Source organism: Carcharhinus amblyrhynchos, chromosome X (genome assembly GCF_965287045.1).
Source record: "Carcharhinus amblyrhynchos chromosome X, sCarAmb.v2.hapA, whole genome shotgun sequence".
Classification (NCBI taxonomy): domain Eukaryota; kingdom Metazoa; phylum Chordata; class Chondrichthyes; order Carcharhiniformes; family Carcharhinidae; genus Carcharhinus; species Carcharhinus amblyrhynchos.
Genome location: NC_137359.1, coordinates 8,253,915 through 8,274,381, shown reverse-complemented (window position 1 = coordinate 8,274,381; position 20,467 = coordinate 8,253,915). Strand labels below are relative to the sequence as shown.

Here is a 20,467-nt window from a genome sequence, read left to right as displayed (position 1 = left end):
TCGCTGGTGTGTCCACAGACTGGATGACCGAATGAAACCTTTCCCACAGTCAGTGCAGATGAATGGCTTCTCCCCAGTGTGAATTCTCTGGTACACAATGAATTGAGATGACTGCCTGAATCCAGTCCCACACTGAGAATCCCAGGGTGGGGAACTGGGACATCCTGTCTCCAAACACATCTCACCCTGCTCACACTCAGAATCCTCAGGTGGAGGACTGGGTCATCCTGGGTTACCACCGATGTCTCACAGCACCAGGGACCCAGGTTCAGTTCCTGCCCCAGGTCACTGTCTGTATGGAGTCTGCATGTTCTCCCTGTGTCTCTGTGGATTTCTTTTGGGTGCTGTGCTTTCCTCCCACAGTCCAAACATGTGGGGGTTAGATTGATTTGCCATGCTAAATTAACCCTTACTACCAGGAGTGGGGTCTTGGGGATGGGTGGAATTGTCATCAGTGCAGGCTCAATGCACTGAATGGCCTCCTCCTGCACTGTAGGGGTTCTATGGCTCTGTGGGAACTGGGTAATTTTGTCTCCAAACACATCTCACCCTGTTCACAGTGAGAATCCCAGGATGGTGAACTTGACATTATGTCTGTTGTGTTCACACTGTCTGAGAAATTGGAGGAAATTACTGTTAATCCAGTATTGGGTGTGGGAGAAGCAATTTGATAATTTAGTAACAGTGGAGGAATGGAGAGAGATGGGGGTGAGGTAGAGCTGGGTGTTGTCAGCATACATGTGAATGCTAACACAGTACTGTTGAGTGATGTCAGCTCGTGGCAGTGTGTAGATGAGAAATAAAAGGGACCAAGGATAGATGCTGGGGGAAAAGAAGTGCAAGGACTGGAGAGGAAAGGAAGTTTAGAGATGGGATGCTCATTTGAAAAGATGGTTGAGTCACGACACTGGATGTAAAGGTGAGGGGGACAGTGTCAGACAAGCAAATCGACGGATGACACAAAGATGAGTGGGAAAGCAAATTGCACGGAGGATGTGGAAAGTCTGCAGAGAGATTTGGATAGGCTGAATGGGTGGGTGTGGATATGGCAGATGGAGCATAACGTTGGCAAGTGTGAGGTTATCCACTGTGGAAGGAATAATAGTAAAATGGACTATTATTTAAATGGTGAAAAATTACAACATGCTACGGTGCAGAGGGACCTGGGGGTCCTTGTGCACAAATCACAAAAACCCAGTCTGCAGGTGCAGCAGGTGATCAAGAAGGCGAATGGGATGCTGGCTTTTATAGCGAGGGGGATAGAATATAAAAGCAGGGAGGTCTTGCTGCAACTGTACAGGGCACTGGTGAGGCCGCAGCTGGAGTATTGTGCGCAGTTTTGGTCCCCTTATTTGCGAAAGTATATCTTGGCCTTGGAGTGAGTACAGAGAAGGTTCACCAGACTGATACTAGAGATGAGGGGGTTAGCTTATGAGGAGAGATTGAGTAGATTGGGCCTGCGCTCGTTGGAGTTTAGAGGGGAAATATTATAGAGAAATATAAGGTAATGAAGGGGTTAGACAGGGTAGAAGCAGAGAGATTATTTCCACCTAGAAAGGAAACAAAAACTAGAGGGCACAGCCTCAAAATAAGGGGGAGTCAATTCAGAACAGAGTTGAGGAGGAACTTCAGTTTGTCTCAGTATGCTAGTGGAAGGGAGGGCTGAAGGAGCAGATGCAGCTGGTGGGATTGTCTCAAACCCAGAGGGTAGTGAATCTTTGGAATTCTCTGCCCATTGAAGCAGTGGAGGCTACCTCGTTAAATGTGTTTAAGTCACAGGTAGATAGATCAATAAGGGAATTAAGGGTTATGGGGAGCAGGCGGGTAAGTGGAACTGAACCACCTTCAGATCAGCCATGATCTTATTGAATGGCGGGGCAGGCTCGAGGGGCTAGATGGCCTACTCCTGCTCCTGTTTCTTATGTTGTTATGTAACATGAACAATATCAGCTAACAAGGGGAAATTGGATGGTTCTCAGTTTAGTGAGAATAGGCTCATGGGAGCAGAAGCTGGGTCTCAGACAAGGTGAGCACTGAAACGACATAAGTGGAGATAGGACAGAAACTGGAGAAAGATGGGGTAATGTTAGAACCAGTTTGTCTCAGTATGCTAGTGGAAGGGAGGGCTGAAGGAGCAGATGCAGCTGGTGGGATTGTCTCAATCTTAGTAACAAAGAAGCTCCAGGAGCTCCTCACACTTGTTGGAGATGAGAATGGAGGTGACAGGGAAGAGGGAGAACCCTTCACGTGGAGCTAACTTGGGCGAGAGATAATAAAAAGATTGAACAGACTGTATTTTACATAATGCTGATTTATGTGACTTATTCCAGAATGTTAGCACCTGTAACTGAACTGGAGTTTATCATCAACAGAAACAGACCTCAATGAACATGGTTCAGTCCTGTGTGACTGGCAGAAAAATCCAAACACTATAGTTATTTGTGAATTCGCTGGTGTTTCAGCAGGTTGTACGAGGTAATGAATCCCTTTCCACACTCACAGCAGGTGAAAGGCCTCTCCCCGGTGTGAAATCGCTGGTGTCTTAGCAGAGTGGATGAATGAGCAAATCCTTTCCCACACATGGAGCAGGTGAATGGCCTCACCCCAGTGTGTATACGCTGGTGTGCCACCAGGACAGATGAGGTAGAAAATCTCTTCCCACACTCGGAGCAGGTGAATGGCCTCTCTCCAGTGTGACTGCGCTGATGAACAGTGAGGCTATGTGATGTCTTAAAACCAGCCCCACAGTGAGAGCAACTGAATGGTCTCTCATCAGAGTGAACATGCTGATGGCGTGTTAGTTCCCCAGAACTTTTAAAACACTTCCCACAGTCTGGACATTTGAAAGGTTTCTCATCAGTGTGAACTCGTTGGTGCTGCAGCAGGCGAGCTGACTGTGTGAACCCCTTCCCACACTCAGAGCAGATAAAGGGTCTTTCCCCGTCATGAATTCTCTGGTGTTCCAGCAGGTGGGATGAAGTAATGAATCCTTTCCCACACACAGAGCAGGTGAATGGTTTCTCCCCAGTGTGAGTATGCTGATGATTTACCAGCCTGAACTTTTCATAGAACCCTTTCCCACAGTCCTCACATTTCCACAGTTTCTCCCCGGTGTGTCTGCGCCTGTGTTTCGACAGGCCAGACAATCGGCTGAATCCTTGTCCACACACAGAACACGTGTATGGTTTTTCTCTATTGTGAATGGTGCTTTTTCCTTCCATTTTCATAATCCAATGATATTCAGGTCATAGTAAAGTGGGTGAGTCTGTCAGATCCTGTTTGGTTTCAGTTTCTCGACTGCAGATCCTCCCCTTCTAACACCCTGTAAAGTTGATTTAAAGCAGAAAGGGGGAAGTGAGAGAGAAACCACAAAAACAGAAAGGCAGGATTGTGAAATGAATGAATAAATGATCTGTGACATTAAGAAAAACACCATCACCTCCAAGTCACATACCATCCTGTCCTGTCTGACATCCAGTACCGGATAAAGAAAAAAAATCCTCTTTTTGAATATTGAGAAGACTGAAGCCGTTGTCTTCAGTCCACGCTGCAATCCCCACCCCCATGGACACTGACTCCATCCCGCTCCCTGACAACTATCTGAGGCTAAACCAGACTGTTCAAAGCCATGGTGAAAATGTTAAATCCAAGATGAGCTTCCAACCCCATACCCACATCAAACCAAGACCACCTATTTCCACTTCAGAAACATTCGCCGACTCCACCCCAGTTCCAGCTCATCTGCTGCGGAAACTCTCATCCATTCCTTTGTTACCTCGAGAGTTAACTATCCTAACACACTCCCGACCAGCCTCCCACATTCAATCTCCCTGTATTCTTGAGGTCATCCAAAACTCACTAACCCGCATCAAGCTTTGTTCAGCCTCTGAGCTCACTGACCGACAAAGGCTCCAGGTTCAGAAATGTTCAAATTCTCATCCTCCTTTCCAAACTCCTGAACTTCCCTGATTTTAACTGTTTCACCTTTGCTGGCCACATCTTTGGGTGTCAAAACTCTAAACTTTACAACGTCCTCCCTGAGACAAGATAGACAACAAGAAGTTAGATCATCAAAAGATTATGAGTCACAAATTTAAGATTTTGGGCAAATTAAGTGGATATGAAGAGGAAATTTTACACAGAGTGAAAATGACCAGTAACTTATAGTCAAAGGGCAGATAAAATCCAGGTTCTGATGAATTGAGTGACTCTGTACGCTTTTGAAGCGATGTTCGAGTTTCTTGTTTATTATCTAATATCCTGCAAAAGTAGTATACGGAATTCACTGTCACCCCAGTACAGAAATTAAGGCGCAGACATTTCCTTTGGTTAAGTTTTGTGTGTGTAAGTCTTCCCCTCCTTATCCCCTGAAAAAGGAGTTTCCAAAAGCCACCAGTGCGAGTCAATCTTTTTGGCTCAACTGAATATACTAAATCAAATGAATTAAGGGATAAATTAAAAGGGGCAGCTCCCAAAAGGAGGGGATCTGCCCAAAACAAGAAACATAGAGGAAAGGAAACTTAAAACATCAAATTAAAATGTGATTAAAGGGGTTGATAACACACCCCAGCTCCTGCGGTGCCCAACAGGCATGGAAAGCCTCCACAATGCCCTTGGACATCACATATTCCCTCTCCAGGGACAACTGGTTTCAATGTGAGTCAATATTTTTATCAAACGGTTTACGAATACAAAATACATTACACTTTCAAATTACAAACCAGAACCATCTCACAATAATAAATTATGGAGATAACACCCAATATAAAACAATAAACATGCAATCTTTAACATAATAACACAGTAACAAACAGCTAGTATACATCGTGAGTTACCCACAACCGGCTTTCCAAGGTTGCAAACAACTCACAATGATGATAAACCAGCAAGCTAGAATATAAACACAATACCGACAGCTAACACACCGTCCTTTAACCAATAACAAACTCCCTTACAATAAGAAAAGGGAATCCCCTTTTATCTACAACTTTCCAGGACTTTACCCTCTGTATTTTCCTCTTCTGAGGGTTTCACCTCAGGGGCTAGAGACAATCCACAATTGTAACACAATAACTAATATTAACACAATAATATACCCTCCTCATAGAGCAACAAACAACTCTATTACACTAAAAGTGTAATCTGCAACCCTCCAGTGCCTTGCCTCTTGGATTTTCCCCTTCCGGCGGGGAGGCAACACTGCGGAGGTACTCTGTCCACAGCACAAGTGCTGCGCCAAGACTCTGCCTTGGAGAACGCTTACCTGAAGATCAGAGGCCAAAAACCCGTGACCGCTGAAGTGTTCCCCAAAACTGTCCTCTGCTATTTGTGACTTTTATCAATGACTTGGAAGAGGGGGCTGAAGGGTGGGTTAGTAAATTTGCTGATGACACCAAGATTGGTGGAGTAGTGGATGAGGTGGAGGGCTCTTGTAGGCTGCAAAGAGACATTGATAGGATGCAGAGCTGGGCCGAAAAGTGGCAGATGGAGTTTAGCCCTGATAAGTGAGAGGTGATTCATTTTGGTAGGACAAACTTGAACACGGATTACAGGGTTAATGGCAGGGTTCTGAGGAACGTGGAGGAACAGAGAGATCTTAGGGTTCATATCCACAGATCTCTGAAGGTTGCCACTCAAGTGGATAGAGCTGTGAAGAAGGTTTATAGTGTGTTAGCGTTTATTAACACAGGAGGTTTGAGTTTAAGAGCCGTGGGGTTATGCTGCAACTATACCAGACCTTAGTGAGGCCACATTTGGAATAGTGTGCAGTTCTGGTCACCTCACTTTTGGAAGGATGTGGAAGCATTGGAGAGAGTGCAGAGGAGATTTACCAGGATGCTGCCTGGTTTGGAGGGTAGATCTTATGAGGAAAGGTTGAGGGAGCTGGGGCTTTTCTCGTTAGAGCGGAGAAGGATGAGAGGCAACTTAATACAGGTTTATAAGATGATGAGGGGGATAGATACAGTGGACATTCAGAGACTATTTTCTCGGGTGGATGTAGCTATTATTAGGGGGCATAACTTTAAGGTTCATGGTGGGAGATATAGGAGGGATGTCCGAGGTAGATTCTTTACTCAACGTGTGACTGGGGTGTGGAATGCACTGCCTGCTGTGATAGTGGAGTCAGACACTTTAGGAACTTGCAAGTGGTTACTGGATAGGCACGTGGAACACACCAGAATGATAGGGAGTGGGATAGCTTGATCTTGGGTTTGGACAAAGCTCAGCACAACACTGAGGGCCGAAGGGCCTGGACTGCGCTGTTCTATGTTCAGATATCAAAGCAACAAACAGCTCCAACTAACACCAGTACTGGGAACTAAACTCTCACTCCTTCCAGTGAGATAGGCACAGAATGCAATGGAAACAGAGATAGAAACATAGACCAAGCAGCACCCAACGGTATCAGAGTTCAGGAGCAGAATGAGCGCGCATGCGCCCTGCCTAACATTGACCCTATAAAGATGGCGGCCGGTAACCTGGGTTTGAAGCCATCATCTCGTGGCTTTTAACATGGGACAGAAAGCTCCTTACCAGAGTTTCTACCCCCAGCACTGGGTGTTTACGAAGGCTCTCCAACCGCTCCGCTGCGTCTATCACCTCCCTAAATGCGCAGTTTCTCTCCAATATTGGAGCCAACGTGACGTCCAACCGCCATCTAGTGTGTTGCAACGGCGCATGCGCTGCTCTCCACTCATTACCGCGTCTGCGCAGGTCTGTGTGGGGAGGATTGAGTCGATTCCCATTCGCCCTGAATGCTGGGTAAAAGCCCTGCCATTGACAGTGAAAACACCTTCAATAGTTTATTAGGCTGTATGATCCTATTATGATCGGAGCCAGCGGGCAATGCAATCGAAATGTATCCGCCAGAGTTATGTCCTGGATGTAATTAACGGCAGAACAAACACCAACATATATTAATAATTTGGATGATGGAACAAAATGTAACATCTCAAAGTTTGCAGATGATACCGAGCTGCGTGGGAGGCTGAGCTGTCACAAGGATGCAGAGATCCTTCAGCATGATCTGGACAAGTTGGGTGAGTGGGCAAATCAATGGCAGATGCAGTAACATTTGGATAAATGTGAGGTTATTCAATTTAGAAGCAAAAAGAAGGCAGATTGCTACCTGAATGGTTGCAAATTGGGAGAGGGGAGTGTGCAGAGGGGCCTGCATGTCCTTGTGCACCAGTTGCTGAAGGTGAGCATGCAGGTGCAAGAAGGCAAATGGTATGTTGGCCTTGCCTCCTATTTGACAGCCAATCCTCGATCCACGCTAACACCCTACCCCCAACTCCATGCCCCCTTACCTTCTGCAATAACCTCTTGTGAGGTACCTTGTCAAACGCCTTCTGAAAATCAAGAAAGACCACATCCACCGGCTCTCCTCTATCCACCGCCCGAGACACATCCTCATAGAACTCCAATAAATTTGTCAGACACGACTTCCCCTTAACGAAACCGTGCTGCGTCTGCTCTATCAAGCAAGTCCCCTCAAGATGCCTCACTATTTCCTCCTTGATGACGGATTCTAACATTTTACCTACAACAGACATTAAACTAACCGGCCTATAATTCCCTGCCTTTTGCCTGGCACCCTTCTTAAACAACGGCGTAACATTAGCCGTTTTCCAATCTTCCGGCACTTCCCCGGAATCCAGCGACGTTTGGAAAATAACCACCAAGGCATCCACTATCACCTCCGCCATTTCTTTCAGAACCCTTGGATGCATTCCATCCGGTCCTAGGGACTTGTCCATAATCAGTCCCTCCAGTCTGTCGAGCACCGCCTCTCTAGTAACAATAATGTCATTGAGACCCTCCTGTCCTACCACCTTTCCATCGCTAACACCCGGCAAATTATTCACGTCCTCCTCCGTGAAGACCGAAACAAAAAAGTTATTCAAGGCCTCAGCCATTTCCCCATCCCCTACCACTAAGTCCCCCCTCTCATCCTCTAAGGGTCCAACGTTCACCCTAGCCAGCCTCTTCCTTTTTATATATTTATAAAAACTCTTGCTATCCTTTTTTATATTAAGCGCTAGCCCAGCTTCATAGTTTATCCTACCATTCTTTATCAACTTCTTTGTCAATCTTTGTTGACTTTTAAACCTCTCCCAATCCTTTTCTCGCCCACTACTCTTAGCTACTCTAAACGCCTCCGCTTTTAATTTAACACTTTCCTTCACCTCCTTCGTTATCCACGGCTTATTACCTCTCCTCCTACGGTCCTTTTTAACCATCGGAATAAATTTCTGCTGAGCACCAAGAAAGATCTCCTTAAAGATCCTCCACTGCTCCTCAGCAGACCTACCTTCCAACGCGCTCCCCCAGTCAACATTCGCCAATTCTTCTCTCATCCTTCCGTACTCCCCTCTGTTCAAACAAAGGACGCGTGTCCGGGAACCCACTTTCTCCTCCTCCATCTGCACCAGAAACTCCACCATACAATGATCACTCTCCCCAAGAGGATCCTTCACCACAAGGTCCCTAATTCTACCCGCCTCGTTACATAACACCAGATCCAAGATAGCTCGCTCCCTCGTTGGCTCCAACACACACTGTTCAAGGAAACTATCCCGGCAGCATTCCAAGAACTCCTCCTCGAGCCCACCGCGTCCAACATGGGTCGACCAATCAATATGTAGATTGAAATCCCCCATAACTACGGCCGTCCCATTCCTGCACGCCGCACTTATTTGCGCGTTAACAGCCCGCCCCACCTCCAGATCATTATTCAGGGGCCTATAGACGACACCCACCAGCGTCTTCCTCCCTTTGCTGTTCCTAATCTCCACCCACAACGATTCCACTTTCTGCTCTTTGGTTCCTATATCATCCCTTGCTACCACCCTGATGCTATCCTTAATCAGCTGAGCTACGCTCCCCCCTTTTCCCTCCTGCCTATCCTTCCTAAACAGTTGATACCCCTGGACATTCAGCTCCCAGTCCCTGTCACCTTGCAGCCACGTCTCTGTAATGGCCACCAGATCATATCCATTTGTGCTGATCTGCGCCACCAGCTCATCCACTTTATTCCAAATGCTTCGTGCATTCAGATAAAGTGCCTTCATCCCAGTCTTCACCTGGACCTTATTTGCCAGAACACCACCAACCATACTCACGCCCCCTACTCCCTTTATTATTGGGACATCCTCGGCCTCTTCCCTTACCTGTACCCTCTCCTTAACTTTAGACCCCGTAATGTCACCTACCCTCGCACCCTCCCCCCCACTAATTAGTTTAAAGCCCTGTCTACAGTCCTATTTACACGATTCGCCAGGACTCTGGTCCCAGCACGGTTCAGACCAACCCCATCCCACCCGAACAGGTCCCACCTACCCCAATACTGATGCCAATGCCCCATAAATTCAAACCCATTCCTCCCACACCAATCCCTGAGCCACCCATTCACTTCCTTAATCTTATCAACCTTACGCCCATCTGCACTCGGTTCAGGCAGTAGCCCAGAGATAACCACCTTGTCGGTTCTACTTTTTAATTCCATTCCCAGCTTTTCATACTCCCTCCCCAGACCCTCAGTTTGCATTTTGCCTATGTCGTTGGCACCCACATGTACTACAACGACCGGATTCTCACCCTCCCACTCCAGGTTCCTCTGCAGCCCAGATGTGACATCCTGGACCCGAGCACCAGGCAAACAACACACCCTTCTGTGCACTTTGTCATTGTGACAAAGGACAGTGTCAATACCCTTAACCCCACTATCCCCAATTACTACTACGTTCCTTTTCACCTTCTCTTTGCCTATGTCCTGCTTCTGCATCACTGTACTGTGTGCAGTTTGCTCACCAACCTCACCTCCCTCGTTCTCGTCCACACTGGAAGCAAGAACCTCAAACCTGTTATGCAGATTGAGAGGCTGAGGCATCCGGTCCCCACCCTCCTTCCTCCGGTCCCCACCCTCCTTCCTCCTCTCAGCAGCCCCCTCTTGTTCCTGACCCTTAGAGTTAGCCAGTCTTGGGGGGGGGGGGGGGGGGGGGGGGGGTGGATGTCTCTTGCACCCCATTGACAATGGCACCCTCTCTCCCCCTGATGAGCCTCAGTGTCTGAAGCTCAGAGGCCAGCTCATCTACCTTGAGCTGGAGCTCCTCCAGCAACCTGCACTTACTGCAGACATGGTCACTGGGAAGGACCCTGGGGTCCACCAGCTCCCACATCATACAGAAACAGCACATCACATGCCCCTCCATTATTCACTGTAGTAGTAATGAAAATTTCCACACTAACTTACCTGGCCCTTTTTCTCCCCAGCCCTTTGATCCTAAGCCCTAATAGCTCACTCTGCTTCCCTCTCACTCCGCTGCCCGCTCCGACGCTACCCGCTGTCTACACCAGGCCTCCTTTTAAAGCTGGCGCTGTTTTAAAGCCTGCTCACCCACAAATTCCTGCTATCCACTCCCTTAGAATTCTTAAAGCGGTAAATACAAAAAGCCCGTAAAAATGCTTTTAAATGATTTAAACAGTTCTACAAGGTAAGTTCTTACCACGAAAGTGCTTTAAACTTATTTAAACAGGTTTTTCACAGGTAATTTCTTATCTAACTCTCTGCTCCAGCAAACAATGGAAAGCTTCACCATGTGAGTACATGATAATTAAAGCCTGCTCACCCACAAATCCCTGCTAACCACTCCCTCAGAATTCTTAAAGCGGTAAATACAAAAAGCCCGCAAAAATGCTTTTAAATGATTTAAACAGTTCTACAAGGTAAGTTCTTACCACAAAAGTGCTTTAAACTTATTTAAACAGGTTTTTCACAGGTAATTTCTTATCTGACTCTCTGCTCCCTCACTCGTCTGCTCCAGCAAACAATGGAAGGCTTCACCATGTGAGTACCTGATAATTAATGGCGGTTGGTGACTAGTGGAGTGCCCCAGGGGTCGGTGCTGGGGCCTCAGCTATTCACCATTTATATAGATGATCTGGAGGAGGGAACCGAGTGTACGGTGTCGAAATTTGCTGATGACACCAAGATTGGTGGAACGGCAAATTGCGCGGAGGGTGTGGAGAGTCTGCAGAAGGATCTAGATAGGCTGGGCGAATGGGCCAGGAACTGGCAAATGGAATTTAATGTTGGCAAGTGCGAGGTGGTCCACTTTGGTAGGAATAATGGTAGGAAGGACTGTTACTTACGTGGCGAAAAACTGCAGCAGGCGACGGTGCAGAGGGACCTCGGGGTCCTTTTGCATGAGTTGCAAAAACATACAGGAGCAGGGATGTGTTGCTGCAACTATGCAGGGCCTTGGTGAGGCAACACCTAGAATAGTGTGTGCAGTTTTGGTCTCCTTTTCTGAAGAGGGATGTTCTTGCTCTCGAGGGAGTGCAGTGAAGGTTTACCAGGCTGATTCTGGGGATGGCGGGACTGATGTATGAGGAGGGATTGACTAGGTTAGGATTGTTTTCTCTTGACTTCAGATGAATGAGGGAGAAATCTCATAGAGATTTATAAATTTCAAACAGGACTAGACAGGGTAGATGTAGGAAGGATGATCCCGATGGTGGGGATGCCCAGACCCAGGGGTCACAATCTGAAGATACAAGGTAGACCATTTAAGACAGAGATGAGGAGACATTTCTTCACCCAAAGACTGGTGAGCCTGTGAAATTCATTACCACAGGAAATAGTTGATGCCAAAACATTGAATGTATTCAAGAGGCGGCTGGATGTAGCAGTTGGGGCAAATGGGATCAAAGGTTATGGGGAAAAAGCAGGATTAGGCTGTTGGAGGATTAACCATGATCATGATAAATGGTGGAGCAGGCTTGGAGGGTCGAATGTCCTCCTCCTCCTATGTTTCTATAAAGGTCAAATATTGCAGATGCTGGATTCTGAAACAAAAACAGAAGATGCTGGAAACCCTTAGCAGGTCTGACAGCATCTGTGGAGAGAGGCTTGAAACATTTGCTCCACTACCTCTCCACCAGTTGCTGTCAGACTTGCTGAGATCTTCCAACATTCTCTGCTTTTGTACCTACAGTAAAATGTGAATTTAATGCAGTCGCAGCAGTGAGCGTGAACTAGTGACTTCCCCCCCCCCATATACCAAACGCTTAAACCATGATTTGCCAGTAAGAAAGTGCTGATTGTAAATCAAATCCTTTGAACTTTTTTTAAAAATTTGATTTTTAACACATGGGCAAAACTGAGGAATTGGCTTTGCACACGTGTAGAATCTGAATTGTCTTCCTCTAGTATGATTGTGCCACTGTTTCAGTACTTTGGACAACCCAGTGATTCCTTTTGCACTTTCAGCAATGAATGGTGTTTTCAAGATGGGATTTACTCCTGGGTTTCCAGCTCAGACAGGAATCTTGGATGCTCCTGGTAATGAGTTCCACATTCTCCAGGTAAATGGGAGCAAAATACCCTCTAAAGTATATCTGAAATTAAAACAAAAAATTTTGGGAGTGCACAGACTAGCTGTGAGGTAATACACTGATATTGCCAGATATGCTGAGTATTTTAAACATTTTTTTTAGATTTTTACCTTCAGTTAATGAAGTTGCTCCTGAAATGCATATTAAACGTGAGGATAGGACTGTTGTTGGTGCAGGCTTGATGGACCCAATGGCCTCTTTATGCACTAGTGATTCTATTCAAAACGTCTCTGTGACTACGCCGTATTTATTCTTGTCCATCCACGCAAATGTAAGTATCTCATTGATCCTCCTGTCAAACCCTTTCCTAATCTTTAAGCCCTCAATCAAATTAATGTTCACTTTTTTCTTTTCAGAGGAAACATATTTGGCACATCCAATCTTTCTTTATAAAAATATAATTCCAATTCTGGCATCATTTTAGTAAATCTCCATTCAGACACAACAGATACAGCACCTTCTCTTTCATTTCCTTACTTTGCACATTCCAGTGCCCCAAACGCACTTTCCAGACGACACGGTACAATGTTGTTTCTACACAGGAGAATAAATTTACATTGGGTGACTGGTTATGTTCCACAAAACATCCAGTCTTCAGACAAGATCCTAAGTCATTTGTCTTTTCGATTTATATGGCCCCGTCTCAGTCTGACCCCTCTATTCTTGAAATTCTGCTTTGTTCCAACAAACTTCATTGGAAACCAATGGAACAGCATCTCATTTGTGGAGTAAGCATTTTATGATTTCAACATTTCACTAATTTCAGATCGTAACCACTGGTCTCATTTTGTTCAAACAGTTGGTGCTGGTAATGCTTCCATTGTTACCATTTATTCCTCCTCAGGATGTGTCTTTTGCTTAGATCGGAGTTGAGGAGGAACTTCTTCACTCAAAGGGTGGTGAATCTCTGCCCATTGAAGTGGTGGAGGCTACCTCGTTGAATATATTTAAGTCACGGGTAGATAGATTTCTGATCAATAAGGGAATTAAGGGTTATGGGGAACAGGAGGATAAGTGGAACTGATCCACTTCAGATCAGCCATGATCTTATTGAATGGCGGGGCAGGCTCAAAGAGCTAGATGGCCTACTCCTGCTCCTAATTCTTATGTTCTTAATATATTCTTTCATGCAATGTGGGTATCAATTTCAAACCATCATTTGTTAACCATCCCAATTTGACCTTGAATTGAGTAGCTTGCTAGATCATTTGAGAGAGCAGTTGAGAGTTAATCAAATTGCTGTGAGGCTGGAGTCCCAGATAGGCTACACCGGTAAAGGACAGCAGATTTCCAAAGCTGTCTAGATGGTGTAATAACTGAGCTATTAACACCAATATATTACCTTACCCCCCACCATCTCTCTTTGCAGCCTATCTCATTCTGCCTCTATTTGTTCCTGACCTGTTACAGATGTGACATTTTCATGTGAAACCACTAATCTCATTCCATTGATTCTGATAAGTCTGTTTTCTGAATTGGATCGGGATGTAATTTAAGTTTGTTTCAACAGGATGCAGAAGAGCCACAAGTCTTCATTCCATGACCTCGGAATGGAACGGACCATGGCAGTGAAAACACCAAAATCTAACCACTACACCACTATGGGAGCTGTATGTGAGCTTCTTATCCTGGCTTATCCAAGATGCTTGTGACTCTCTCTTTTCTTTCAATTCAGACATTTTCCGCCGGAGAATAATATCTCCCACAAAACGTTATGTGTAGATGGAACACAACTTACTTCTTCAGCTGGAACATTAAATTAACAGTGAGCTGAAATAGTCCCATCAAACTAATCACTGTGGTTCCTCTGAAACGTGCAACGTAACACAGGGCAAATGTTCATCGCCGAAAGAACCGAGATGAGGAGGAATTTCTTCAGCCAGAGGATGGTGAATCTATGGAATTCATTGCCACAGAAGGCTGTGGAGGGCTGGATCATTGAGTGTATTTAAGACAGAGATTTTTGACTGGTAAAGGGATCAAAGGTTATGGGGAAAAGGGAGGAGAATGGGGTTGAAAACTGTATCAGCCACGATTGAATGGCGGACGAGATTCGATGGGCTGAGTAACTTAATTCTGATCCTATACCTTATGATCACATGGCAATTTTAAAACAACTGACACATTCAGAACTACATTGATATTATGATGGAGAGTCAACCTTGCTTTTTTGTGTTAAGTGGCTGATGTGGGACTTGAACTCACAATCTTCTGGGTCAGTGGTGACAGCTCCTTACTAATGCATGACTCACAGTAGCATTCTACCACACTGACACTCTCATCAATTGCAGCGTTTCATTACAAACATTTATTGAATGGATTCCAAATTGAACCAGGTTTACAGCTGTGATGTTCAGTTCATACATTGAGGATGAGAAATGCTGTGGGATGGACACTGAGTCCAGCAGCTGAGAGCGATGAACAGGCTGGGTTTAGTGATCCCAGCCGTATTCCCGATACTTTCCCTGGGTCCCAAGGCTTAGAGCGCCATTCTGGAATATGGGGAGAGTTGAAATTGTTCATCAGAGTAACTGAAGATATGAAAAAGGAAATAATCTAGAGTTAGGAAGGAGATAGGGGTGGCACAATGGTTAACACTGCTGCCTCATAGCATCAGGGACCCAAGTTCGATTCCTGGCTTGCTTGGGACACTGTGTGAAGTTTGCACGTTCTCCCTGTGTCTGTGTGGGTTTCCTCCAGTGCTCTGGTTTCCCCCCACAATCCAAAGATGTGCAGCTTAGGTGCACTGGCCATGCTAAATTCTCATTCAGTGTACCCAAACAGGCGCTGGAACGTGGCGACTAGGGGATTTTCACAGTAACTTCATTGCAGTGCAAATGTAAGCCTACTTGTGACTAATAAATAAACGTTACTTTAGAAAAGATTCAGTCCTGAATATGGTTTTCAGCAGCAATTGAATCTATGTTTTCCGGTACAGCGTGACTTCACTGGTGTCTCAGCAGGTGATGTGGACAAGTAAATCTCTTCTCACACATGCAGCAGGTGAACGGTCACTCCCCAGTGTGAGTGCTCTGGTGTCTCACCAAATCGAATGAGTGGGTGAATCTCTTCCCACACTCAGAACAGGGGAATGGCCTCACCCCTGTGTGAATGTGCTGGTGTTTCAGCAGATCAGATGAATGGGTGAATCTTTTCCCACACTCTGTGCAGGGGAATGGCCTCTCTCCAGTGTGAGTGCGCTGGTGTCTCACCAGATCATATCTTCTCTTAAAGGTCTTCTCACATTCAGAGCATTGAAAGGGTCTCCAATCAGAGTGAACACGTTGGTGTTCAGTGCACTGGGAGGATTGACTGAATCCCTTGCCGCACACATAGCAGGTGAACGGCCTCTCCCCAGTGTGGGTGCGTTGGTGTTTCTTGAGGTCGGATGACTGAGTGAAACTTTTCCCACACTCAGAGCAGGTGAATGCCTTCTCCCCAGTGTGAACAGACCGGTGTACCTGCAGGTGATGTGGACAAGTAAATCCCTTCCCACACGTGGGGCAAATGTATGGTTTCTCCCCGGTGTGAAGACGCCTATGAATCAAAAGGTTGCACGACCGAGAGAACGTCTTCCCACACTCGGAACAGATGAATGGCCTCTCCCCAGTGTGAACCTGTCGGTGTGTCAGCAGGTGGGATGACAGAGTGAATCCCTTCCCACACTCTGAGCAGATAAATGGCCTCTCCCCAGTGTGAATTCGCTGGTGTTTCAGAAGATCGGATGAACAAATGAAAGCCTTGCTACACATGGAGCAGGTGAATGGTCTCTTCCCGGTGTGAATGCGCTTGTGTGTAAGAAGGTGGATTGAAAGAATGAATCTCTTCCCACACTCAGTGCACGGGAACGGCCTCTCCCTTGTGTGAGTGTACTGGTGCCTCAATAGGTCACTGCTTCTTTTAAAGGCCTTCTCACATTTGATGCATTTAAAATGTCTCTTATCTGAGTGAATTAGTTGGGGGTCAGTGTACTGGGAGGACTGCGTGAATCTCTTCCCACATGGTGAGCTGCTGCATGGCTTGTCCTTGGTGTGAACTCTCTGGTGCTCAGCGAGATGCTCTGACTCACTGAACCCCTCCCCACACACAGAGCAGGTGAATGGCCTGTTGCTATTGCAAGCTCGCTGGCGTGTCAGCATGTTTATCGGCAGTCAATCCCTCCAACAGGAGGAGCTGGTGAACGGCCTCGCACCAGTTTCCAACTCAGTGTGTCTGTCTCAGCGCTGTCCCAATCACACTGATATTTAAATTGTTTCCCGCAGGCAAATATTTTCCCTAACACAGTCAAAGGACGATGATATCCTGGAGATTGTTTTTAGTGTCAGATCTTGATGTGATGTTTGATTTGATTTTCCTGTCTGTAAATTCTCCCATTCTAATATCCTGTAAAACAAATCGAAAACAATCTCACTAAGGACAGATCTGAATTCAGAACAATTATCATTTCTGTGGAACATTATTTCCCCAGAATTCAGTCTTTTGCTCTCATTGGTTGAGGAAAATAACAATGAAACAACCTTTTTTCATGCCCCTTTCTACAGGGTTGCATACAGCAATGTCCTGCAGACTAATCAATGCCTAGAGTCTCCAGATTTGGCACAGCGTTTAGCACTACTTCCTTGTAGCAGTTTAAGGAACCCAGGGTCCATTCCTGGCTTGGGTCACTGTTTGTGCAGAGTCTGCACATTCTCCCCGTGAATTTCCACCGGGTTTCCTCCCATAGTTTCAAAGATGTGTTGGTTAGGTGCACCGGCTGTGCTAAATTCTCCCTGGGTGTACCACGAATGTGACGACCAGGTCAGTTTCACAGTATCTTCATTGCAGTGTTAATGTAAGCCTACTTGTGACAAAAAATACATAAACTTAAAACTTGCCCCAAGATGTGTAGATGAGGGGGATTTGCGAGGTGAATACATCTGTATAAGGGGGTAAACCTGGTTAACAGTTGGTGCAGAGTCCATTAACCGAATGGCCTCCTTCTGCACTGTAGGGATTCTATGAAGTCCGGGAGTGGTTGGGAACAGCAGCCTGCCTTGGGAGAGACTTGAACCATCCAGGCTCAACCCCGCCCCTCATTCACTCCGATTGGCTGGAGGACCAGCCGCGCTCACACAGTCCTCCTGCCTCGCTCCCGCTTCCTATTGGTCTGGAGCTGCCGTCAATCACCGGACCATTGTGAACATCGGCATGCGCAGTGCTGTTCCTCAGCGAAAGGGAGATAGACCCGGGAGAACTGATTGGGATGGGAGAAGTCGAGCGAGTGAATTGGAGGCTTCATAAACACCCTACGGAGTCCCCAACTCGCAAACACCGACCAAGCCGGCGCTGGAAGCGACGCCATTTTCTCGCCTTTCTCGGCGTAGCTTCACCTGCGCCATTTTGAGAGCGGGCTGTGTGTGGTACAGCGCATGCGCAACCGGTGAAGCCAATCACGACTAAGGCCCGCCCCTCTTCCACTCCGATTGGTTGGAGGACCAGCCGGGTCCCCATTCCCTCCTTCCTATTGGCCCCACTAGGCTGTCCATCACATTCCGGGTTTGGTCAGGTCGATGGAGGGAGAAAGCTTTGATTGCAGGAAATAAATCTTGGAGCTGTTGTGATGGGTTTGGAAATTAGCGCAGGAAATGGGAGAATGTGTGGAATGGGGCATGACCAGTTTTAGAAAAAGATAAAATAAATTCCATGCAAATTACAATTCGTATTATGGGCTGTAATTATGTTCATAAACTTTTACAGGCCCCAGAAATGAAGGGTTTGGAGATGTAGCTGGTCAATAATCTGTTTGCTGTGTGAGTTTAACTCTGCAGTTTTAGGCCAAACACAGATCTCAAACTGACCTGGGAATGGCTTCCACACTCCTAGCACTTTTCTGCTAGACCCACTGCTCCATTCCCGAGGAATTGGGATGGTGAGCTTCAAGACAGCAACAGATTTCAAGCAGAGTCCCAGCTGGGACAGTCCTGCCACCGGGTTAGAGGCTCCGAGCCGTGTTTATTTTCTTTTTGATGGTTTGGGAGTCGAGAGGATGAGATTTGAACATAGAACACTACAGCACAAACAGGCCCTTCGACCCACAAGTTGCACCGATCGTATCCCTACCCACCAGGCCTATCTATAACCCTCAATCCCATTAAATCCCATGTACAAGGGATTTGGGGCCTCATCACTGACTCCTTTGTATAGGTTAGTGAGCAATGACCCCACCTCCCTTATTCTGGCTGTCACAACTCTGCACCTCCAACCCCCTCACAATTCTTAACCCCTCTTGATCCTTAAAACTCTTACATCCTCAGCGATCCCAGAACTTACCTAGTCTCAGTCTGGGTTCTGTGTTGTGTGCTTCGATTTATCTTCTACTCTGGGGAAACCTGCCCAAAGGAAGACAACAGAGTAACTGAAAATAGATGCGAGTTTCTGGCCTAAAACAGGAGAACATTAGAGACAGTTTCCCAGTGGGCTAATGGAAGAGAAGGAAGCAACAGAGGCAGTTGATGGGATTGTCTTAATCTTATTGACAAAGAAGCTCTATGAGCTCCTCATACTTGTTGGAGGAGACGGAGGGGATGGAGAGACCGAGGAACTGACTGAGATATTAAAGAGATCAGACACTATATTTAACACAAAGCTGATTTATGTGACTTTGACCTAAGTCACTGTGTGGCCAAATTCCTCACCAACTCAATTTTCAAATTTGCTGACGACACCACCGTAGTAAGTTGGACTTCAAACTCTGATAAGACAGTACAGGAATGAGATAGAGAATCTGGTGAACTGGTGCGGTGACAATAATCTCACCCTCCATGTCAACAAAATGAGGGAGACTGTCATTGACTTCAGGAAGTGTAGAGGAGAACATGCCCGTCTTTAGTGTGAACGTATTTGTAGGCCATCAGGCTACCAGAATGTTTAAAACACTTCTCACAGTCTGGGCATTTGAAAGGTTTCTTATCAGTGTGAACGTACCAGCACGGATGACTGAGTAAATGCCACCCCACACTTGGAGCAGGTGAACGGTCTCTCCCTGGTGTGAACTTGCTGGTATATCAGCAAGTGAGATGACTGAGTGAAACACTGTGGCACAGTGGTTAGCACTGCTTTCTCTCAGCGCCAGGGACCTGGGTTCAATTCTCAGCTTGGGTCACTGTGCGGAGTCTGCACATTCTCCCTGTGTGTGCATGGGTTTCCTCTGGATGCTCTAGTTTTCTTCCACAGTCCAAAGGTTGGGTGGATGTGAAATTATCCTTTAGTGTCAGGGGGACTAGCTAGGATAAATCCTTAGGGTTATGGAGATAGGGCCGGGGTGAGATAGTGGTCGGTGCAGATTCAATGGGCTGAATGGTCTCCTACTGTACTGTCGGGTTTGATGATTCTATGAATGCTTTCCCACACTTGCATCAGGTGAAGTCTCTCTCTGTATCAGTAAGTGAGCTGACTGAGGGAATGCTTTCCCAATCTCGGAGCATTTGAACGGTCTCTCCCCTGTATGAACTCACTGGTGTACAATGAGCTCAAATGATATCTTGAAGCTCGACCCACAGTGAGAGCACCTGAATAGTTTCTCTTCATTGTGAATACATTGATGGCGTTTTAATCCCTGAGAACATTTAAAGCACTCCCTGCAGTCTGGGCATTGAAAAGGTTTCTCCCTGGTGTGAATGTGTCACCAGTTGGGATAACTCAGTGAATCTGTTCCCACACTTGGAATAGCTGAATGGTCACTCCCCAGTGTGAACTGGCAAATGTGCAGTGAGTTGTGATGATCATCTGGACCCAGCCCCACAGTGAGTTCACCTGAATGGTCTCTCTCCAGTGCGAGTGAGCTGGTGTTTAATGAGGTCTGATGACTGCCGGAACCCAGGCAAGGAGCACTTGAATCGTTTCTTGTCAGTGTGACCACGGTGATGGATCATCATGTCAGTGTGACATCGCTGGTATTTCACCAGGCTGTGTGAGGTAATAAATCCTTTCCTACATGTGGAGCAGGTGAATGGCCTCTCTCCAGTGTGGCTATATCAATAAGCTTCCAGTTCAAATGAATAATTGAACCCCTTCCCCACAGTGTTCACAT

At 46.4% G+C, this 20,467-nt stretch overlaps 1 protein-coding gene across 1 annotated transcript; it reads right to left on the bottom strand.

Annotated features, from left to right (window-relative positions):
* Positions 1–2,313: 2,313 nt before the first annotated feature.
* LOC145361870 (uncharacterized) lies at positions 2,314–17,782 on the bottom strand. Its single transcript, XM_080217855.1, has 2 exons — positions 15,415–17,782; positions 2,314–3,192 (listed from the first exon to the last, which is right to left on the bottom strand). Exons 1-2 carry the CDS (start codon positions 16,536–16,538, stop codon positions 2,436–2,438), a joined length of 1,881 nt encoding a protein of 626 aa, XP_080073981.1. The 5' UTR covers positions 16,539–17,782; the 3' UTR covers positions 2,314–2,435.
* Positions 17,783–20,467: the final 2,685 nt, after the last annotated feature.